Source organism: Palaemon carinicauda, chromosome 14 (genome assembly GCF_036898095.1).
Source record: "Palaemon carinicauda isolate YSFRI2023 chromosome 14, ASM3689809v2, whole genome shotgun sequence".
NCBI lineage: Eukaryota > Metazoa > Arthropoda > Malacostraca > Decapoda > Palaemonidae > Palaemon > Palaemon carinicauda.
Window position 1 is genome coordinate 122,469,737 of NC_090738.1, and position 24,992 is coordinate 122,494,728.

A 24,992-nucleotide genomic window follows, 5' to 3' on the forward strand; every position below is an offset into this window, starting at 1 on the left:
ACTTGACTAAGGATATGTCTGAGGCATTTGTCCTGCAGTGGGGAAAAACCCCGGCTGCATTTGTTGTTGCTACTATAGAAGAGAGAGAATAAAATAATTTTAGCCACCTTCACATGCAGAAAACTTATTTGAGTCTGTTTTGCCCATACCCAAACAAGTCACAAGAGGAAAAATTGAAATTTCATTGGAAGTAATACTCTTATCTAAATAACATGTCAAAACTTATTTTAAACCTGAAGTCAATAGGAAAAAAAATACTAGCCCCATTTATTATCATTACAAGCCAAGTTACAACCCTAATTGAAAGACACACCGAAACAGAATGCTACAAGTACGATGGGGGGAGGTTCTAATCATTCCTCTCACGATTTAATTCCTACGATATTTTATGGTGACCACGTCCAACCTCGTGATTTTTGGTAATTAAGTGTATGCGGCATGAATTGTGTTTTCTCTGAAGTTATTCGCTGTTAGGGTAAACCATTTAACGTCAAAGGAATGTGTATCATCTTCAAACAATGTGTTTTACATATACTGAAATGAAAGAAGCAGAATTAAGCAACGTAGTACTGTATAACGAAAACGTCACAAACGAAAACGCGATTTTTTGTCGAACAAAAAAGCAGACTACATTTTGGGGTGACTGAAAGAGATATAATTTTGGAAAATTCCCACGAAAAGTTTTATAGCAAAGAAATCATTTAATAGTAAAAAAAAAAAATCATAGTTGATGTTCATAACGCAGTTACTGCTAATATAAATATAGTCTGTAAAGAATCTTCAATTTTATGGCTGTGAAATACGTATCTTTTTTTTTTTCGAGTAGGTTGAACTAATTACATTTTCTGCAAACAAAGTTTTCTGTCGCCCGAGGCTTTCCTAATGAAATGTCTGGAAATATAGGTTACCTAGTTTCCCAAGAACTCAAACGTGTATATCAACTTTAAATAATCAGTATATGATAATAGCAGAATGGTTATATTGTGAAACATAAAATACAAAGCATAAATTAATAATAAAAAGCTACGCACTTACGGAATGTCACCCAACAAAAATGTAAACAAATACAAAGCGATAAGAAGAAGATTAATAATGAGATATAAAGACCAGACTAATATAAGAATGAAGTTCCACTGCCGGAGAATAAAAATGGAAAATACAACAAAATAATAAAAAAAACGAAAAAAGGAAAGAAAAAAACATTAATGGAATAATGGTGTAGGATTATCTCAATAGATGGCAGTGGCGACGGGGGTTCAAAATCACTAGGTTGGCCATATTCCGCGTCCTGTCCTTGTTTCTAGGCATCTTCTTCGTATTTTTACTTCATTCAAGGTAGGTCTGACCTATTCTTCCCCTATAAATAGGTCAACAACCGGCTGTTGAATGGTGTAAGAGGAGGCTGAAGGGTCTTATAAGCAATGTTTATGTTCCCGCCGCAAATATCTTCTGCTAAGCTTTGTTCTGCGCAGACTCAATATGGCAGGGGTCGGAGAGTGGGCCGCTAGCCATGGAGAAAATCAATATTTTTCCTTCTTGCCACAAACAATTCAACAAGAAAATTAAGAGTGCCGTTCTTTGGTTCCCGGTGCTGTCCTTGCATTCGAGAGGATTGGCCATTACCTGCAAGGCGAGTGGTGAGGTGGAGGATTAATCGTCAGCAGAGGAGAGGAGTGGCTATCTACCCAAAATTGAGTGTAGGACGCAGGTAATATGTGCGTACGCAGCCCAGGCACAGACAGTGTCCAAATTTTGCTCATTTGGGCCTGCTCAGTTCCCGTACCCCCGCCCATCTTGCGCCAAATGTCACTGGATGAACCCCTTGGCATGCCATCGCGGCGCATAGAGTCATGAACGAGGCATTAAAACGCCTGCGAACAAAATCATTGTGAATTTTTTTCCCTCGAGCGAAAAGAATCCTTTACAGCTGAGAAGAGCTCTGATGCAAAGGGCTCGTGCGGGCCAATAATATGTCTGTCCATTGGCAGGGGTGTTTTTAAAGGGCCCAGACCGCTGGGGGATTTAAATAGTTTCGGAACTGGGTCAATGGCTTTTATAACTAATTTTACTGATGGGTATTTTTAAGGATTTTCCTCTTCCATAGCAATGTGTTCGCTAGCATGATGATGCAACTATCTTCAAGTTGACGTAGTTATTTTTCCGATTAAGGAAAATGTAGCTCTTTTGCTCATTAGTATAAAGATCTAGAACTATTAAATACTTTAAAATTAACTTAACTTTAGTCCTCAAATGCCAATTAATTTATCCCAGCTACGGTATACAATAACTATTAAACGTCATCGGAACGTATAGCCTAGACCAGCTGCTAACTTTTAATATATGTTCAGTCCTGTTTTTATTATTCCTCCACTTCGGTATTTATTTCTCATGAGATTATTTTATTGTAACAGTATCTATAATTACATTGTATTAAAGAAAAAACATCGTTGACATTAGGCCTAACCTATCACAAGAAGATAGGTCTTATTTACATAACTTCAAGGTTTTTGGGTATCAATAAGTCTGTGTTGTTAACCAATACATTGAATTAGTTATTAGTGATTTTGAAATTTTTGTTTTGGTAGATATGAAATTTGAGAAATAGTCAAACAAATAATGTTTCTAAGTTTTAGATAAGATGTAGGTTGACATTTTTCAGAATTATATGGGTGCTTAGTATGCAGTTTTGATTAATATAGTGGGTTGGAAAGTTTTATTTTAAGAGAAATTATACAAACTATTGCTTTAAGTAAACTTCATCTTACATTACCAAAAACTTTTTTAGGAATATGAAAAATTAACTTCATATTTGTAAATGACAATTGACAAAGTTAATGAATTTGACAAAGTAAAGTTACCTGGCTTTCTTCAATGTTTTCCACATCGCAACATTGCCTTTTCATATATGGTTATCACGGATATTGCAATCCTGTTGAATCTTATGAGTTTGATAATTAGCTTTGTGACTTTAAAGTCCCATGCAAATTTTATTCCAAATTGTTTGTTGACAGTTGAAAAGATGTTTGTTGGTGTTAATTTTATTGGATGACTTTGCCTTGTGGAGTTTTGTTTCATGAGGATAAAATTTGTTTATTGCATAAATGTTGCACTGGCTTATGATTGAGTAAAATTTTTGTTATTTAAAAGAGAAAAAGCTTGATTCTTAGCAAATGTTTTTATGTTGATCAGGCTGACATGAGTCTTTATATAGTTTATATATGACATATCTGGTTTTGACGTGGTTAATAGTTTATATAGGACATATCTGTTTTGACGTTACTGTTTTTAGAATGATTTATTGTTAATTTATTCTCATCATTTATTTATTTCCTTTCCTCACTGGGCTATTTTTCCCTGTTGGAGCCCTTGGGCTTGTAGCATCTTGCTTTTCCAACTAGGGTTGTGGCTCCGTAATACTGTAGATGATAGATACTGTATTTACCTTTTGCAAGGTTCTTTACATTTAATAATAGCTTCATTTCCAATTACATTTAATATAACTACAGTAAAATACAACATATAAATTTACTGTTGATTGTGGTAGCCATAAAGAACGGCTATTCAATACATTTTCAGACGACTGATATAAAAGTTTCAAAGCTGTAAATTTGGCATTGAATTCAAGACACCCATGAAAAACATGGAGCTGGAAAGCCAAGTTGTTGAATTGATTTCGGTTACCGGTAACTTATTACCTTACCAAGAACATATCTTGACACATTTTGGGGTGTATGCATTATTATGTCTAACTTAGAATAAGTTAAGTGAGTAGGTAAGGACACGGCTTGTAGGTTAGGTTAGGGGGTAAAGTTTAGGTTAGTTGATGTCTAACTTTAATCATCGTGTGAGGAACTGGCCGCTGATATACAAAGGCCCCCACATTTTTTTATTTATGTGTTCTATTTGTTTAACTTTTCTCCCAACCCTTTTATTGGACATTAATTACTGTACTGCATGGAGCGTTGGTATCATGCAGAAATTATGACCACTGTATTCCTTAATAATGCGTCGTTTCATTTAACGCTTCCCTTGGAATCAGCCTAGGTGTGTTCAGAGGCTGTTACCATACCTCTGTAACCCCCCTTCAAGTAGGATGCTTTGTTCTGCGTTAGGTTAGGATGCTGTTCTTGGTGATAGGGAGTGAGTGGTGTCGGATGTGATCAAATATTAGTCATTCTGAAAATAGCTCACAGATGGCAAAATATTAGATTTTGCTTGTGACTATTAATACCATAGCCCCTTCAATTCCTCCCCCGTACAAAATGAATTACAGTGAACCCTCGCTACTTCGCGGTTCGACCATCGCGGATTCACCACTTCGCGGATTTTTTCCATAACCCGTATATATACAGTATATATATATATATATATATATATATATATATATATATATATATATATATATATATATATATATATATATATATATATATATGAATGTATTTATGTATATATGTAGGTATGTATATGTGTATATATATATATATATATATATATATATATATATATATATATATATATATATATATATATTTATATTTATATGTATATATATATACACACACACACACATATATATATATATATATATATATATATATATATATATATATATATATATATATCTATATATCTAAAGTAGGAAGATGTGATGTAGTTCTAAGGGAAAAGTATGGGAAATATGTCTGGGTAATAAGCAAAGCTCTACCTCCAGTTTGTTTCTACATTATGATCAGAGATAAATGTAAACAAAACATTGGTTGCCATTTTTTATCGTGCTTTTTAGCATGTTTTGGAAATGCATGATATAAAATCACCTTTAATATTTGTGCCTGTTTTAGTTTAGGGTACTATAGTACATGCATTAAGTGTTCTGTACATTAAAGGGTAGTTTGTTAACAGTACTACGTACAAGGGAAGGTTTTAAAAGTCTGAATATACATGTTGAATAAATAGGTAAATATGGTGTCACTACTTCGCGGATTTTCACCTATCGCGGCCGCGACTGGAACCTATCTACCGCGATAAACGAGGGTTCACTGTAATCACTTGAGTCTCAGGTCTTTATTTTGGGGGGGATGTTTTACTGTATTTCGCCGTTAAAACTATTATTGCTGAGAATTTTATTTTGTCTAATCGTATAGCAGAATTAACTTTCTTTCCAGCGTCATATGGTTTAGTACAGATTTTGTCGATGTAAATCATCAGAGATAATTTCTTGGGATTGCTGGACGTAAAATACGTCTTATGGGTTTTAAAGTGTCTTATGGCATTCCTGGGATTAATGATGTTTATGGCATCATTTGTAAACAAATGCTATTTGTCATCGGTTCTTCATTGTCCACGCATTTCTGCTTAATTCTTTTGATACTGATGTTGGATCAAATTTCTTCTTATTGACTTATATTGATGTTGGATCAGATTTGTTGATATTGACTGATACTGATGTTCGATCAAATATTTTCCATAAATTTAGAGTGCTGAATATTATGCAATTAGAATTTTTTTTTTTTCAAGAATTTACATTGAACCTTGCTATCATATTCAAGTTTTATCATCATAAAGTTTTGACTGTTTTTTTGCTTGAAAAATGAAGGCCACTTCATAAACTACCCCACTTTTTAGAGGCAATACTGTATATGTAATGCTATTGTCTTTGATGTGAGACCCCATGCATTCCATCTTTCCCTTGCATTTGTTTTTATCTATTAGTTTTGGGCTAGGTTTGAGTACCTGTTTATTGGCCCATCTCAGACTTTGTATTAAAGAAGGTGATTGGATAATTTTTTTCTTCCAGGAGGAAGTATACTTTTTTTTTTATAGAAAAGTTAATGACAGGATTCCATAGAATTATCCACACAGTTCTTTGTTGTATACTCAAACATATAACTAATGGCAGTACTCGTCTTTATTTTATACAAGGTACCATATAATTTCTGGGTCGATCTGTGGCGCCGGGTGAAAAGTCCTTCTTGTATGTCTTTTCTGATAAAACCTTCCAATTATACCAGAGAAAGATAAAAGCATGGAATGCTGAGGTTACAACCCTCGCGCGAGCACCTTTTGGGTGTCGTGTATAAAGCAAAGGCGCGTGAAATCCACTATTCACAGGTTGTCTTCCATTTAGTTAATTCCTTCGTCAAAGGGATGGGCCGATACAACGGCCCTAGACACACCCTTTGAGGAATACAGTATAATCTCCAGTGTGTGTATTATTAGTTATTTATAGATGTGCATAATCTGTCACATGTATGTGCTGGCTTACTATAGCATACAAGTTAAGCAAGGATCTGGTGTGTATGAAAAAATATTCTTAAATTATTTAGGTTTCTTCGAATGTTGTACATGAATTACATCTACATGGTTCATCAAAAAAAGGATTCGAAGGAGTTATTTTTCAGTGAATCGGTCCATGTTTTGTTCTAGTACGCAGTCGAATAGAAGCTGAATATAAAGAAAATACCCAAGATAGGAATATGCACCTTTATTATGACTGAAGGCTTGAGAATGTAAATTAACAAAAGCTCATGGAAATAATATTGTAGATTTGGCAATGAAATATGATAATTGAAAGTAAAAGGCAAAGTGGGGACATTACTAAAGGTCTGCTCAAAATCTAATTGAGAAGTCTGTTCACTTTCCACCAAAATCTTATCCAGGCCTCACAATGACATTGTGGTGCCTGTGAATCCTGCGTCCTTAGTTACATGGAACCAAGTCAGTTAGCACCAAGACGGTGTTGTGTGTGTGGAACTGTGACATCTCAGTCATCTCTGAATCGAAATTTTCTTCATTAATCGGAATTTTCTTCCGTAGTTTCACTTATGCTGAAATGTAATCGGATTTCTCAACATAATTCCTCATACCACCATATTCTCATTTAACTGAATAGATTAGAGCACATAACATTTTCTAAATTTAAATTGAAAGTTGATTTGTGCCTTGTAAGTGTCAGACTCAGAAATGTAATTTTTTCATTTCAGAGGTTGATAATCTGACTCAGTTGTAAGTTCAAAGTTAATCAAGGACGATTTGAATATGATTGAAATCCTAATGTAGTCTTAATAATGGATTTGTAGGCATGATTGGCAGCATATAAGAATTTAGAAGAGGTAACATGGCATCTTCAATCTTTTTAAGGTTGTATATACTATACATACAACTGATGTTTGGTACTTGGGAACCTTTCCTAGGATACAGTATTAGTTATAACTGTCATCCTTTAGTTTAGTTTAGTACCTTTTGGAATTCAGAGGGACTACATTGTAGCAATAACTTCAGTAGGACTTTTGCTTGATGCCATTGAAGCCTGAGTGACTCTAATCCAGTGATTTCCTATGGGATTCAGATTGGTAAGGGATCAACAATTGTCACTTTGAATTGTCTCGTTTTAACATTTTTTGAGATGGTTCCTTGATTTTGTTGTTTTGGTTAGTAGCTCAAGCTAGCGATTTCAACGGTAAAAAATCTGAAAGGAAAGCTTGGTTTGTTTAGCTGGAAAAGATAATTGAGATAATTTTTATCACTATAGATGGGTTTTCTGTTTGTAGATCCCTGACTATAATTTGAAATGTTTGGGGCTTGCTGATGTGATTTAAAGTAAAGTTGGTTTAGAGATTTAGAATAACACCTTGGAATCATTTGCTGATCCTATTCAGCATTTGATTATGAAGTACAGTACTGTACAAGATGGTGTTTGGCAACTTCATTTGGAATTAGTTGGTCATAAAAGTACGGCAGAAGTTTGACTGACAAGTTATCCGCATAGATGCCTAACTTTGTAGGAAGACTATATAATGCTTTGTGCCTGATAAATGGCAGAAATATTCAGATTTACTTGATGGCGAGGGTGAGGGATCTATGCTACTAGTTCATTTATAACCTTTTTTATCACAAGTACCACCATTCATGGAAATGTGAAGGGTAGAGGAATTTCGTTTACATGGATGCCCCACAAGACTAGACCTCTGTATGGTAACTATCCAATCCATTGAAAGAAAAAGCCCTCTGGTAAGGGCTAGAATTCTATAATCAAGTGTAGTTACTACCTGAATTTGTAAGATAATGGTTTGTGTGCATTGATATGTAACTATGGTTTGTGTGCATTGATATGCATAACTTCTTGAAACTATATTTTGGATCTTCTATTAAATTGTAAGCACCCATATTAGTTAAATAATGTGTTATGAGTATATACTGTATGACATTATATTACAGTATAGTTTTGTGCTTTTTAGTCGTGTAGTTCTTGGTCAATAAAGATTTTGTGTTAGATCGTAGTAAAACTTGAAAATTAAAATTTGATTACCATGCTCTAATTTCATTATAGTGACATATTCTACATATAACTTTTGATAATCACGTGATTTTGTGGTAATTGTCATAGATATTTTCTCAAAGACTGGTTTGCTTAAGAAATTCCTATATCTTTCTTTGGAGGCTATTCATTTTAATTTTATATAAATTTTCATGTGATGTAAATGGTTCTTATTTTTATACGATGGCAGATTTTGTTAAGTGAATCTGTCAGCTGATCAATATATTGATTAGTTTTGCATAAAATATTTAGATTGGTGTGAGGGTAAACCATATTTTTATCTAGGAACAAGTGATTTTTCAAGTCATTTGTAGTCATAGTGTTTATGAATACTGATCACGCATGATATAATTTTTAGTCACTTCATGGCAGTATGAATAGATAGTCATCCAATGATTATTTATCATCTTAAGTTCCTATCATCCTTTTGAGATTAACTAGGGGGGAGAGTCATAAAACCTGTCCGTTGTAAATAACATGCTGACCATTTTTTATTTCTTGCTGCAAGTTCCACTTTTTATAGTATAAGGGTGCTTATGGTATAAATTTAAAAGCTAATTACTGGTCCTTTTTTATAGTACAGTATGTTCATATAGAAAATAGTTCTGCAGATGGCATCGTTTAGAATTAATTAGTTTTAGAATATGTCAATGTTATGAAAATCTCAAATGGTAACTTTATTTTTTGTGAGTTGGACTTCTTTAATGTAAAGTCCAGTTTCAAGCATTGCCATCTTTTAATAGTATTTGTATCCATAGGCACCAGAGGAGAAAGTGTGATCATCAACATCCTCACCTTTAGACTCGTCACTTCAAGGCAAAGCAAGTTACAATGCCGGGGTCCGACTCAGGTTCACCATATGTAAGTTAGCCGTGATCAGTTTTTTCCCTTCTTAATCCCATTTGTGCACCATATCTCATATTTATGATTTTGCTCTAAGTTCATTGTGTTCTTTTATCTTGCCTAATATGGTTGCAACTACTTATAGATTATATTTTTCCAAGTAAAGATTCTATCTGAGGCTTTGCAATGTACATGAAGTATTACTGTTTTTTTATGTATTGGTGTAGTGTGTTTTTAAAGATGACATATAAATGCATAATGCTTGATATTTATTTTCTGCATTAACTTTAATGTTACTTGTGGTATTTATTGATTTAAAAGTGCTCCTCCAGTTGACAATTAGCTCATTCTGTAGTTAGCAATCCTTCAATTTAAGATATCCTGTGCCTGAATAGATATGTATTCATAAAATATAAGTTCTACTAACTAAGGTTTTTTCTCACAAAATAACACTTTTCTCCTATTTCTCATTGGCTTAGGCTGTACTGTATATGTTAGTTTCTGCATAATTTTATTTTTCATTGATATATCATTCCAATTCCCTATCTTTCTTATTTCAGCAGTGTTTGATTTTATTTCCCATTCTGTGTGGTATTTTTGCCTGGCACAGTAATCTTTGCAATAATGAATAATTATTCCTTAATTGTTTGGTTGTTAAGGATCTTTTCCACTGGTTGGACTATTTTAAGTGCCTTGTTGTTGCAGTGCCAGTCAAGAAATTGAAACTATAGGCTAATCTTTAAAAGATGAGGATCATCTTGGACTTTTCTGCAGGAAAATTTTCTATGAGGCTGTAATATTTAATCTTTGTGTTATTCTGATACCTTTAGTCAGGAGTGAGAAATTGACCTCTTGTCTTGGGGTTCAACATACTGTAGGTGGGGTGCAATTTGGATTAGACCTTTGAAACCCCACTACATTAAACTTAGACCCACTAAATATTTTTTTCTGCAGGAATTCTAGATTCAGGCATCTGTAAGTGAGCTATGCAGTCTTAACACCTCGTAATTTCTTTTGAGTTATGCAAATTTATTTAAAGGTGTATCATAGTCACTTCCAAGTCTCTGTCGCATTGACTCGGATGGTATCAGGTCACTCTGTAGGCATTATTTGCCATGTATATCTTTCTACTTGACCTCTGTTCTTGCTTTCTTTCATCCATCCTGCTTTTCAACCTCTTCTACCTTTGTCCTTGTATTGTAACTTGGGTGCTGAATGACCTCAGAGCCAAGCACTGGGCTATGTAGCCCAAATCCAGGTATCGAGTTCAGAGGAGAAATTGTGTTGAGAAATATTTCTTAGGAGTGGGTAGTTCATTAAACTTTCCAAAATCTTGGTAGGTACAGTACTGTGTTCTTCAATTCCCAGCTTCATTGTATCTTGCTTCTAATTTAGATTAATGATCTGAGGGAATCTAACAGTAAAGTGATGGATTTTGTTTTTCCATAAGTTCATTGAGGCTCATTTCTGTCTTCAAAAGAGAGGAGCTGATCCGTGGTTAGTGGATCCCCTATTGAAGGCAACAATTACTGAGATCGCATTGATTTAGTACCACTTCAAGTCTCTTAAATTAAAGCTTAGCAGAATTCTTAGCATTTAACAACAAATTGAAAAATGATAGAAAAGGTAGATGGAAATTATGTGCCAGTCAGGCTGGGAGACATCTATATGTATTTTTTTGGTGGAAGGTACCCACGAAGACCTTCATTACAGCTGAAGAAGAGCAGTTCCCAGTCACATCCCATGAAACTGTTTAAATCTGCTTTTCTGTGTTAATGCCACTTGGGATTGCAAAATCAAACTTCATATAGTATATTACTCTGGGGATCCACGACCCTTTTAAAAAGGACAATGTTAGGAAGAAGCAACTGAATGTTATTTAGAAGTTAAACAACAAAGCTTTGGTGACTCGCTTTGTTTTTTCTGGTATAGATAAGTGAGGCTTTCAGTTCTTAGGTCAAGAAGTATTCATAGTGAAGTTTCCCACTCCTAGCCATGTTACTATGAACAATGCTGCAGTCCATCCTCCACAGAGGACACGACAGACACTTCTGAGTTAAAAAGAGTCTGCTGGGCACGGAATTCAGCAGTCCAAAGATGTTCAGGAACCAAAGGAAAATGGTCATCCAATTGGTTGGTACCTACTAAAGCATCCCATTTATTAGAGAGAAAGGCTTAACTCTCAAACCTTCCACTTCTGTGAATTCCTCAAACTTTCCGATATTTCCTAAAAAAAGGTTTGCAATCTTTAGGCAAGGTAAAATCTCCATTAAGCATCATCTCCCATATTGACTTAGATGCCATCCTCACTAATTTGGACAAAAGGGGAGTTTATTTTACCCTGACACTGTCATTCTGAGCACAAAATCATCAAGCAAACTGGTTTTAAAATGAATCCTCCAGCCCATGAACTGCCTCTGCTAGAGTATTCAAGGCAGACTTATATGGCATCAGAACAACCTCTTTTGGGATTAGCTGGAAACATGCCATAAAAGACTGTTCCATGAATCTCCATTGTGATTTGGGAAATGCCAAAATATTCTCAAATTCAATATCGAATGGCTCTTATGTCGAAAAATAATCGTCTCCTTCCAAGAGGCACATTCATCACAGGATTGTCAAGGATTTCACAATAGGTTCCCCTCCTCTACATCTTAGGAAGAAGTCTCCTCCGTCACCACCTCCCCAGCTTCCGAACTAGCAGCACTTGGGTCAGAAGAAAGAGCCCTATACCGAAGCCATCCTTGGAGGCCGATGACCCAATTGCCCAGCCACCGTCTGGGCTACAGGTAGACAGAGGGCGGAAACTCCCTTGAAGGGCAGCACGCTGAATGGGATAACTGTAGAGAGAGTGGATTAAACCCTCGGCTATCTTGGTGATAACAGGCGTCCAAGGGAGAAGCAAGCGTACCAACTTCTGGGCGGACCGGTAACTTGCCTATGAGAACCCTGGGTTGAAGCCAACCTTGATGGTAACCTAGACATCTAGCAAGCAACCTAAGGAATACCTCCCAGGGAAGACAGAGGAACCCTAAAGTAAAACTGCCTCGTCTTCAGTATCAAAGTCATCCTCTGAACCAAAATCCTAGAACCTTGAAAGGGGCCTGGTAAACCAAGACCCCATCTCCAAAACACCCTAACTGCCACATCTCAAACTGCAGTTCAGATGAGATCCCCAAGATCCGTGCTGGGTAAATACTCTGCAGAACTTAGCAATTTTTGTAAATCATTTTGCCCACATTGAAAGGAGATGATGTCGTTATCGCTCTACCCTTTCACAAGTGGATCCTGATTCTGAACAGAATGGATATATAGATAAATATCGTGTTTTCAAGAAGCCAAGGAGTAACAGCTAATAATGCCGTACAAATTGGAGTTAAAAGCACAATTGTTCAGATGTCAACGCACTTGATCAAAATTCAACCCATAGTACGTTAACTTTATTATCAAGAATAGAGGATAACCAACTAAAACTTGATTCCTGTTAATTGGCTTAATCATAGGACATGGTTCCTCACATCACAGGACAGTAGCATTGTTTCGTCTGGAATAACGTAAGAGATGGCACTTGGATACAAGTTGATTACAGGTAGTGCTGTATCCAACTGTAGTGATGGTTCTTTTGTCTATAGTGATGACTTAGTAATGACCTCGCCCATGGCAGACGGCTCAGTAGTGCCTCGCCTTGGTCTCTCTTATACATATTGAGTCTATGTTTTGCACGTTGTTACGCTGGCCCCAGAAAAGGGGAGACTATATTTCTTTGGTATTTATATCGTATTGGATTCCCTGTTCTAGCCTTTCACCGGAAATTCCTCAGAAACCACACAGCACATTAATCCAAAAGATATCCTTGAAAACATTATTGCCAGAATCCTTAAAATTTTTAGTTTGTTTCCAGTCATTAGATTTTAAAGAAGGCTGAATTACCAATAATCTTCTTCATTGATGAAAAGCAAACCATTGAGTCCTTACTCTAGGAGTTAAGAATGGGAGTTCAGTAGTATAAGAATTATACCTTTGTTCTCTTAGTTTTAGCTCCCCTTCATTTCTCTGCATACAGTACTACCTTTTTATCCTACTTTATATATGTTCTTTGCCAAAGCTTGATGGCTGTCTTGTCTTTATTGACCCTGTACATGTCGATTAAATTAATTTTACCATTTCAAGTTAATCAATATTTAGTAAGAAATAAGCAGAAGGAACAATTAATCAGTTTAACATATTTGTATATTTTCAGTTGGTGATGAACAGTGTAGATGCATCAGCTCTGCGAGGATGGCGTGTGGCATTGGCTGGTGGGCAACAGGTAAAACAGCTACCATGGGTAATATAATTCTTGTTTTGTGGCAAGGAATTTTTTGTTGTCGATATAATTTATTTTTGAGATTGTGAGCTTTTGTCCTAATTTCTAGAAATTTTGTTATAGTTGCTGAAGTTTTTACAGTATATACTGTGCCTATCCATAGTAACTTTTTTTTTTCTTCATTTTAGCTCGTTATGAACAGTGTTGGTGCATCAGGGCTAGCGGGAGTTGCTGGAGGCGGAGCTGTTGATCCTCTTGGAGATGATACCGGGGGTGGGGGAGGATCCGGTGATGCGGTCACTAATAACTTGGGAACGAGTGACGACGACGACGATGATGTGCCATCATCCACCGGTAGTTTTGATGATGATGACAGTTCTCTTCCAGGAGTTGATGATGTGACCGCCCAGTTAGCGGCGGCAGGTGGGTGGTCAGGTATGAACAACTCTAATTTCATTTTATTGGAGGTGGAGGGAGCCAACAGATAAGTATGACACCAGCGCTGGAGAAGCTGTGACCTAGAACGGCTTTATAAACATTCTACTAACAATAGTTGCAACAATTTTAGGTATATTTGATAGCAATAGGCATTTAGTTAAACATCAAAGACTATCTTTAAATAATGTATGAATAAAATACTGGTACAGTATTTGTTAACATTGGCAGTGAACATTTTTTTTTTTTTTTTACAAGTATTCGATTAAATGGTCATTCTAACTTATCCATAACAAGAATATGCATAGTCGTTATTTTAGCTAAATGACCTGAGCTTCTCCTCAGCAGTGTCATGCATGAATTGGTGAAGGGAAGGGCAATTGATTGAATAATTAAAAGTTGCATGATGTTAATCTGACTACATGAATGGTTTCTTTTTTATGCATGAAATTTTTGTTTCATTACTAACACAGAGGCACATAATTGCATGTTGTGTGTGTCAAAATGGTTATTTTAACTAATTTTTATTTTTTTTACCAGTGCATGCCCTATTTTTTATTTGTATTTTATTTTGTTTTTTTTTTAGGAGGGAAAGTGACTTTTTGTTATTTGCCTGAGATTTGAGTTATTGTTCTTTTTTATTTGATTTTGTTTGGCTTGAAATTTATAAGAAGTTTTTATTACAATTCACTTCATTTATTTTTTATTTTTACTTCTGATTACCTTAATTGTTACTGCTCTGAATATGTTTTTTTTACAGTATTATTTGTACTTCACTCTGCCTTAGTCGAAAGCTAGAAGCTCTTCAGAGTCAGAAATTCAATGTTCAGTACCCTTGCTTAGCTACATTGCCCAGTCCCGTTCCCTCCACCCAGGAGCGGACAGGGATTTATTTGTGTTTTTGTCTTTCTTTGGCATGCCCAGGTCCCGTAGGAGTTGCAGCTGCTGCCGCCATTGCCTCGGCGAAAAAGCGCAAGCGTCACCACAGCTTTGAATTAAATCCTTCCATACGCAAAAGACAACAGACGAGACTCCTAAGAAAATTAAAGGTCAGGATCTATGTACATGTTAACCCCAAACAATGAGGTTGCTTTTCCTTATATGGGGGTTTAGTTATGAAATTAATACTTTCCAATCTTGCTTTTATTGTACAGTTTCTTTTGAAATTCCAGATCTGTAACCTATTTCCATGATGTTTTCCAATATTTCCATGATGTTTTCCAATTTTCTTTGTCTTGTTACTTTTATATCTGCTTCTCTGACTTAACTATTCTTCATCCCTTCTCAATGGAATTTTTAAGCCCTATTTTTTAGCTGTTGGATGCCACATCTCCATATAGTGCCTTCATTTGACTGAAATCTTCCCATTGCTCTCTGGTCGTGAATAATAGCATTCTATAGCCTACTCAAAATCTCTCTATTTTCTTTTATGTGCCCGTTTCATCAGCATCCAGTAGCAAAGGCACAATACAAGAGTTTTAATCTCTTGGTCTATCTAATATTAGGATTTTTTTATTTGTCAATTTAGTAATTCCTTTCAACTTCATGTTTTTTCTACAATTTTTCTTCTGGTGTCTCTCCCTCAGCTTTCATAGTAAATTATATTTCCATTAGTAACAAGAATATTTTATGATCAACTCGACCTCCATTTTTTTTACCTTATTTGCTTTTCTTATACAATTTGGACATTTTCAATCTTGCATTTCTGAGTATCTTTTGACACAGTATACTACATTCAATACAGAGAATTAAGTTCACCTCCTCTCCCCTCTCTTCTACAGTATCCACATATGCCTTTTTCCAACTTCTTTTTCCTTTTGTATCCTTTCTGGGCACCACATAACATTTAAAACAGTGCAGCTGTCAAATGCATATGGCCCAGTGTTAAAAGCTTATGGTTTAGAGGTTGTTCATGACTTGCAGAAACAAGGACAGGTCATTATTCTTCCTCTCAATATCCTAGAGACCAATCATATACACATGATCAACGCTCAAGGAAGCAGAGGAATAAGTACATTCATGAAAGTAGCTAATATGAAGGCTGTGGAAATGTCAAGTTGAACTTGCCACTATTCCTAATGTAGCAGATGATGTCACATTACACGATTAAATTTTCCAAATACCCATTGAGTAAGAGATTTTCAGTTTGTAGTGTATGAAAGAAAATAGGGAAGAATTGGAAGTGAAGAGGGGAAAGTGGAGAACTAACTTGTGTTGCAGTGAAAGATATGAGATGAGTTGCAATATTTAAGTTAAGAAAAAAAAACAGTTTGGATATAAAAAGAGATTGCGAAATTATTGGAAAACAGGAAAACTGTATGTACAGTACACTGATACCTTGGAGATGGAACATCCTAGATTGGTTAACATTTTTTGTCCTAGAAGTTAAACAACTTGAAAGAACCCAAATGGACTAAGAAAGGCAACTGAGCCAGTTTACATTAGACTCTTGCCTAGTTCAGACATGCAAAGCATTGTTCTACTAAATTGTTTATAAATTTATTTGTAGTTTTTTGTTTATCCATGCATATTGCAAAAGGGGAAATGTCATAGGAGGAGGGTGAAAGAGATCATGCCCCTAGTTCCGTGACAAAAAGACAATGATGGAGAAATGGGCCAAGTTACGTAATTTTGCTGGAAAATATAATTAACTCTTGATTAATTTTTAGTAAAAAGACACTCTAGGGAATCACAGTTAGTGCCAGAAAAGGCAAACGAAGATTAGAACCCCAGAAGTTCAGTTACCAAACATTTTTATGGAAGGGTGACTCCCTTCTTAAGCAACACTAACACCATCTCCTCCCCTCCTCAACACCTTCCACTTGAGTCATCAACTCTCCTTACTTCAAGTAAAGTAAAGTGAAGTTCTTGTTCACTTACTCCATATTTATTCGTTTATTCTATTAGTTGTCTTTCTTATGTTTAGTGTTCTTTTAGGTATTGTAAACTGTGTGCAAAAGTGGCCCATAATAGGAGTGTTCAGACATTTGTATTGGAACGAATTACTGTATGTTTGATCTTTTGAGTTACCATTGTATCCCTTTAGAGACAAACCAACAGCTTATGATGCATACAAAGTGTTTTTATAACTCTCTAAGATGCAGAAACATTTGCACTGAAAGAAAATAGGCCAAGTATTTATGCTTGTACACAATGCTTGCTCTACCATATACAGCATAGAAAACGGTATTGATGAAGGCTATAGAGATTTTGTTTAGGTGGGACCATAGTCTGCTAAAGATTATCCAAGGTGTCTTATACAACTTGGAAGGGGGTTGTTGAATGGCTTCCCAAGACAACTCAAGACCTTATGTCCCAAAATTATAATTCCCAAATGAGGTAGACTCACATCTCTAGATTGATACAGTTTTCACTTGAGAGGGAAAGCAATGAGGAGCAGTTTCATGGATTAGAAAATCAATAGATATGGAAGTCAAAGAACTGAAAAGATTTAGGCAGTAAATGGAGAAGAAAGAACTGATATTATTATTACGAGCTAAGCTACATCCCTAGTTGGAAAAGCAGGAGGCTATAAGCCCAAGGGTTCCAAAAGGGAAAAAATAGCCCAGTGAGGAAAAGAAATGAGAAAATAAACTATAAGAGAAGTAATGAACAATAGAACTTATTATATGTCTAACCCTATAAAGGGAAATCTGTACTGTTTTAAACGTTTTAAAGATAGTAATTATGTAATTAAGTTTTTTGGAGGAAACAGAAGTTGGAGATGAGCCCAATCCCATAGGACAACTCTTTTGTCTTGTACTATAATGTCACAACTTTTTCCTATCCTTTGATTTTTTATTCTTCCTAGGGATTCTCTTAATTGATGTTGCTTAGGGAACTTTATTTTCAAGTTTCTTAATTGACAAACCCTGGAATAAATTGCTCTTGTGTCCCAACCCTTTGAGCACCAAACCCTCACCAAAATTTTCCACTGAAGTTCCAGTCCCTTCTTTTGCAGATTTTAGTTAATTTTAGTGCAAAACCTATTCACTGTAGGACATTACAACCCTTATGAACTTATAGCTGAGGAAATCAACATTGATGTACAATTTTACATAACTCGTAACATTTTCTTATAATAATAATAATAGAAAGAGAAAAAACTAGTAGTAACTGGCTGTAAATTAAGTGCGATGGCACCTAGGGGAGCCGAAATGTCGGATGTGACATACATCCAGTGGCGCTCAAAGGGTTAAGGTTAATTCAAACATGATATTTATATTATGGTTGTTTAGCTGCAAATGGAAAATCAGTGTTTCTGTACAGTATTATCTCAGAATTTGCCTAGAAAAAATGTACAGTACTGGAATTATGTTCTAATTCAAATACATACATTGTTTCACAAAATATGATTCCTTCTGATTTCAAGGTAAATTAAGGTAATGAAAATTTCAACTTAATTTTTTTTTTTGCTTTTATCAGTTCTAATTCCAAAAGGCAGGATAAAGATGGTTGTTATATTATGGATATTATGCCATTCGATTGGTTCCTTGCTGAAGGCAGGTTATTTATTTCATGAGGGATGCTTCACAAGAGGTAACCATCCCCTCTCTTTCTTACTACTTTGGAATCATCAATTACTATGTACAGTACAACCAATAATCTCCCTGATCCACAGCTGTCTGTTTGCTACTAGTTGTAACTAGAATAATTTATTTCACCAAGATTGTATGGTGGCGTCTCTCAATTTTCAAAAGGGACCATTTCAATGACTGGCTGCTTTTCAATTGGAGCTAGGACAACCATCAAATCATTAAGGTGGTAGTCAGCGATGACGGGTGGCATGAGGGGCACCCTTAACCCACCTGCCTGACACAGAATTGTCACTTGTTTTTGGTTGCAACTTGGGGTGGGGGGGGCGCACTGTTCTTCTTCTCTCTTGACTGTTGGCTCTTTTCTTACGTTCCATTTGTATGATGAGTTTTTTTTTTTTTTTTTTTTTTTTTTTTTTTTTTTTTTTTTTTTTTTTTTTTTTTTTTTTTTGGTGTTCTTGCTAGAGAAGTGGAATCATCTGTTAACCTTTTATTCCCTTTCTTTTCTTGGAGGGTTGTTCCTTGAGAGGAAGATGAAGCTCGACAGGTGGGAAGGCTTTTCTCTCAATTCCTAGGATCTTACTGATTAGTTCTCTTTCTTTAGTAGGGAGTGGGAGTATTCACCCACTAACTGGTACCTACAGGGTCAGTCAAGCAGGATGTGAACTGGTTTTAAAGTTACTGCTGTTGTACCTGGTGCTGGTAAGCAGTTTTCTTCAGCACCTTAAGCCAGTGGAAGGTTCCACCTCTCCCATCCTTATTGCTTTATAGAATTACTTGTTGCACCACTTTGTTCCAATAAAGAACTCTCGTTTTGGTTGGCAACTTAGTTGCTGGTTCATGATTGTGATACTATTGTGACAGTCATGGCTTTCATCAGTTGCAGGCGAATGTATCTTAACTGGACTGACCTGCTGCAATGTAAAGTGGGCCTTCTTTTTTCAATAAGAAGCTCGCTCATCGACTGGTAGCTTTCGGGCCGATTAGCAATTGTGAGCCTGGTGTGACGGCCACTGCTGTACCATCAATTGTAGGTGAAAGATCCAATTCTTGGATTGAAATCCAGCCAATTGGAAATGTATCTGCTTGGCAATCTGCTGGACTGGGGTTTTGAGACCCACTCATGTTCGATAGTAACTTGTAGTGTCTGCATCCTTACCATCCTTGGGAGCTAAGAATTGGGAGTTTTGGATAGCCAGTGGGTCTACATGATGCCATCAACAGCCATCACCTGTCCCTCCCTGGTTCTAGTTTGGGTGGAGAGGGTGCTTGGCCACTTATCATAAGTATATATGGTCATTCTCTAGGATATTTTCACTGTTCCTTGTCTTTGCAATTCATGAGCATCCTTTAACCCCTTCGCTATGATGACATTGTTTGACGTCAAAACATGCCTGGTGATAAAGACGATGACATCCGGATACGGCATCTACAAATTAAAGTATATCCTATAAAAGAGTATAGGACATGATCGTATATTACACAGTCCCCACCCAGGAAATTTCACCAAAAAATCTCTCCCTGTTATTAGTCCCTCCTTTCTTCAGCCAACCAACAAAGTCTTTGGGAGTCTAGCCTTTATTTCTGATTCTGTAAGAGCTATTTTAGTCTGTTTTTGTTATTATATAGAATTACATCCCTCTCTCTTGCCAATGGCGACATTCCCTACCCAAGGCATTACACAAACCCCCCTGACACCCCCCAGCTTAGAGACGTAGTGATCTTCACATTTCGCCCCACCACTAACTGTAACACTTGTGATTCTAGTCCTTATTCAGGGCCATGCAAGTTCTATTTTAGTGAATTTCTATGTTTGGATATGTGTTCAAATCGCATAGAAATCACCATGTAATGCTCTTCAGTCGTCATCGGTTCTTTGCCCTTTGACTCCAGTCCGACCCACAATGTCGCTAAAACGTTTTACCAGTGCAGTACAGTAATGCAAATTGTTGAAAGACAAGATTTGTTTTTTCTTATTTTATTCCTTTTTTCTCAACTGTCAAATGTACAAATTATCATCATCTTAAGGGGGCCGGCCGGCTAATGCCGATTTTCAATGACAAGACTTGGACATTCATACCACTCAATAAGGTAACTTTGGACATCTCCAAAATGCATAGGATTTTTGCTTCTAACCTTTGTTTTGCGACATCAGGGTGATTTATCCTGAAAATTAGTCTTTTTCAAATTCTATCTTATCCCTTTATAATTATTACTAAGATCTGGCATTACTACCCTATATAGACCTGATATAGACCTCCAATAATATGAAGAATATTTTTTCTAGAAGTAATTTTTTTGCCAGATATTAATTTTTTCTTTATGGTAAAACAATAAACCCTAAAAATCGGGGAAAAAATTAGGGAAAAAAATATGAAACAAAAATTGGAAAAAAGGGCTTAGTTTTATCATTTTATAATGTATTTCTTAGTTATATACCAAATTTAAAAATAAGGAAGACTTTAATTTGAAGGTCAACAAGTATAATTTTGAGATACGGTCATTCAAAGTTTTTCTTTGTATTTTTACAAAGACAATATTAATCATGATGATTATGAATTTTATATTCTTTTTTAGCTATTAATAAAAGAAAACAAAGCTATTTATCATAATTTAATCATAAATGAATATCCTTTTGCTCAATATCTTGCTTTTCTTGGCTCCTGTGAGACAAGGTCTCTCTCTCTCTCTCTCTCTCTCTCTCTCTCTCTCTCTCTCTCTCTCTCTCTCTCTCTCTCTCTCTCTCTCTCAATGATAAAATTCTTGGCAAAAACAAGAAAAACAAATGTAAAACTGATTGAATGTCATCGGGCGTTCAAAGTTTTTCTTTGCATTTTTACAAAGGCATTATCAATAAATCCTGAATATAATGAATTTCGTGTTCCTGTATGGATATTGATAAACAAAAACCGCACACACACAAAAACTGCACACACGCTCTCTCTCTCTCTCTCTCTCTCTCTCTCTCTCTCTCTCTCTCTCTCTCTCTCTCTCTCTCTCTCTCTCTCTCTCTCTCTCTCTCTCTCTTTTTTTTACTGCAATGTGATATGGTACCCACACTACCAAAAGGATATTGCACAAATAGAGTGTACAAAGGTCCTATACTGCTAGAATAGAAGTTAAGGACCTTGACTTCTGGGAAAGACTGCAATTTTTAAAACTATACAGTCTAGAAAGGAGAAGAGATTGCTACATGATGATACAAGCATGGAAGCAAATAGAAGAAATTACTGAAAACATCATGGAGCTAAAGATATCAGAAAGAGCAAGCTGAGGTAGATTAATAGTGCCAAAAAATATACCAGGAAAACTAAGTAAGGCGCATAGGACATTAATCCACTACACACCAGCATCGATAATGCAGAGACTCTTTAATGCGCTGCCAGCTCATCTAAGAAACATATCAGGAGGGATCGTAGATGTGTTTAAGAATAAGCTCGATTAATACCTAAGATGCATCCCAGACCATCCAAGACAGGAAGATGCAAAATACACCGGAAGATGCATTAGCAACTCTCTGGTGGATATACGAGGTGCTTCACACTGAGGGACCTGGGGGAACCCAAACATAAAATAAGGCAATAAGGCTCTCTCTCTCTCTCTCTCTCTCTCTCTCTCTCTCTCTCTCTCTCTCTCTCTCTCTCTCTCTCTCTCTCTCTCTCTCTCTCTCTCTCTCTCTCTCTTTGTGTGTGTTGTCTATTCTTCTTTGAAATTATAAAGTTTTTGCCAAAAGCAAGAAAAACAAACTTGATGAGTGAATGTCTGAGGTCAAACTCAGACATGTACTCTCTCTCAGGTTTGTGGTAGAACTAAAGGGCGAAGGGTATAGTTTACGATCGTCTGCAACTCATGGAAGTTATACAGATGCCATTGTTCACAATTTCTTTAACATGAAAATGTTATGATTATCAAAATTTGTGATAACAGAAGAAATACTACATTTCTTGTAGGGAACAATGTTTATGGTTGATTGAGTTACTTTTACAAATTACCCTGTAACTATGAAAGTAAGAGGAATTTTGACAAAATATTTTGTAAGCATTCTCCATTGCCCTTTAATGTCTTATTTATTTCATATTAGTACTGTATTGTTCATTGTTTTCATTAGTAAAGGTTATTAACATTTATTAACATTCTACGCAGTATTTGTAATGTTCTTACTTGCGCATTCCCTATTTCCAAGCCTGTGAAATACCCAAAACAGGAATTATCCAGTTCATAGTGACAGTCGTACACAAAATGGAATGATAGAATACTTCTTATGCCAAAGGAAACAAATGGATATATTCATTACATTTCTGTATAACGTAAAGTTCATTATTACTGATGAGTACAGTAGTTTTCTGTGTTTCGACGCCTATTTATGGTGGAATTATTACAGAATAACATAGTCACTTCAATGAATAAATTTTTTTTTTTACGACGCCTATTTATGGTGGAATTATTACAGAATAACATAGTCACTTCAATGAATAATTTTTTTTTTTTACTGATAAAATCAGTGTTTTATCATGATTTAGAGAAAATTATATAAAGTAAATTTCTAAGAAAAATTTCTATAATTTCTTCACAATGAATGCTAAAAATATTTTGGTTGTTTAGAGTGCAACACAATAGAAAATGAAGCAAACTTTTGAAAAATTTATTCTGTAATCTGTAGTAAAATGTTGGTTTTTAAAGAGTAAGGGAGAATGTATATCTAATGGTGATAAAACTTTTAAATAGCTTGAGGATGGATCCGCTGCCTCGTAGTGAAGGGGTTAAACCACACGAAAGGCTGATTTGGGCATCATTCCTGCTACATCTCTTACTATTACAGAGTCTAGCTTATAGAGCTCACAAACCGACTTTTACCTGTATGGTCAATCAGCAATGAGGAGCTAGAGTTTAGTCATTAACTGGTGAGAAAAAGAGACTGTTACCCTTTCGTCCAGGCTGTGGGCCCAATACATCTGCCCGCACAGCTCTACAGAACCCGTTCCGTGAGGGGCTGATCACTTGTGCTGTTTATCCATACAGGGATGAACACTGCACTGGCCAAGTAATCAAGGAGCTTGTCGCCCTCCCTCGCTGTTAACCTGGATGGTGGAGTATTGCTTTGATCTCTTATCTTTCATGAGGTACTTAGGTACCTCTGGAATAGGAGATCCTAGCACTCTGTACCATTCCAGAGCGCTAGCTTGCTGTGTATGCCAATGAGCTTGTTGGTAATAGGTCATCTCGGACTTCAAAGTCTAGAGCTGGGCCAACCTCACTACCACAAACATTCACCAGTAAAGCAGTCTCTCTATGCTTGAAGTACTGTCAACCGACTGATGGTTGGTCACGGTAACTACTTTTGGATACAGAGTCTACAGTAGCTGGTCTAAGGAACAGATAAGTGTTGGACTCTTAGGCTACATCTCAGGAGAGTTTAGTTGAGGTCATGGTGGAAAGGGGTCCTTTTTGTCATCTTTAAACAAGGAAAATAGCCCAGCAAGGAAAGGAAATAAGAAAGCAAATTACAGTGATCCTTTTCTTTGTCGTGGTTCATTTATTGGTCTTTCAGTACATGGCAAATGTGTAAATATGTTTGTGGAGGAAGTTTGGTGAAATATATCCCCCCATACACAGATATTAAAGTAATTTGTATTTTTTCTTTTATTTAAAAAATAAACTGCAGTTTTTATCACTATTAACTTTGATAGTTTATGATCTATCTATCTATCAATCTATGTACCTTGACTCTTCACCCAATTTTGGGAGTTAGCCAATATAAAAGAAAGAACAAGAAGGCATTTTTCCTCTCATCGTTCCTCCCTGCCTTGCAAGGGACTCGGCCACGTTTGGCTAGTAGTGCTAGGGTACCACAGTCCACTGTCCCCCTTTTTCCACCACAAATGAAGCTTCATATGCTGACTCTTCTACTGCGGCTACCTCAGCAGTCATCAAGGTGGCCCAAGGTAACAGCAGGGCCTACCGGAACTGCTTCACAATCGCTAGTCATTCATTCTTATTTCTAGTACGCTCTTTTGCCAATCTCACATCTATCCTCCTGTCATCTAAGGCTTTCTTCTCTCCATTCATTCATCCAAACCTTGGCCTTCCTCTTGTACCTCTCCCATCTGTTATTATATTTAAAAAAGAATATTCCATTGAATTTTACTCGGGTATAGCTACCTTAAAGAAAGGAAATGTTTTATTTAGTTGAATCCATGCTTGTAAGACATTCAGAAGCGACAGTGATTTTCAAGTGAGAGAGGAGTATTTTAAGCGCTCCAGATTTTTTCCTAGGGAAAATACACTCGATCCTTACAGAGTTTATCTGTGTCTAAATCAAAATTTTTGAAACTTCATACAATTTTTGCACAGGTGGTACTTTCCCACTTTCCCCAGTGTGTGGATTAGACAAAGCCAGACAAGATATGGTATAATCTATATTTGTTCCAACACGAATACTTACCTCGAACTACTTTCTTAGGAGTTACCTGTAATCTCCTCTCTACCGACCAGAGTTTTGTGTAGGGTACCCTCAATCCCGTTTTCTATGGAGGCCTACCCCGGCATTAAAGAATGT

General features: G+C 36.1%; 1 protein-coding gene across 9 annotated transcripts in view; it reads left to right on the forward strand.

Annotated features, from left to right (window-relative positions):
* Positions 1–1,242: 1,242 nt before the first annotated feature.
* The window catches only part of LOC137653713 (DNA-binding protein P3A2-like), a 76,397-nt gene continuing 52,647 nt past the window's right edge, over positions 1,243–24,992 (forward strand). For 2 of the 9 annotated variants that reach the window (XM_068387308.1, XM_068387311.1), the window contains exons 1-5: positions 1,360–1,708; positions 9,076–9,178; positions 13,401–13,487; positions 13,655–13,901; positions 14,826–14,950. In XM_068387308.1, the coding sequence (XP_068243409.1) occupies positions 9,149–9,178; positions 13,401–13,487; positions 13,655–13,901; positions 14,826–14,950 (489 nt within the window). In that variant the 5' untranslated portion in view covers positions 1,360–1,708; positions 9,076–9,148. Of the gene's footprint in view, positions 1,336–1,357; positions 1,709–9,075; positions 9,179–13,400; positions 13,488–13,654; positions 13,902–14,825; positions 14,951–24,992 lie in introns of those variants that run through there. The other 7 variants (XM_068387307.1, XR_011046536.1, XM_068387306.1 and 4 more) reach the window with 7 other exon arrangements.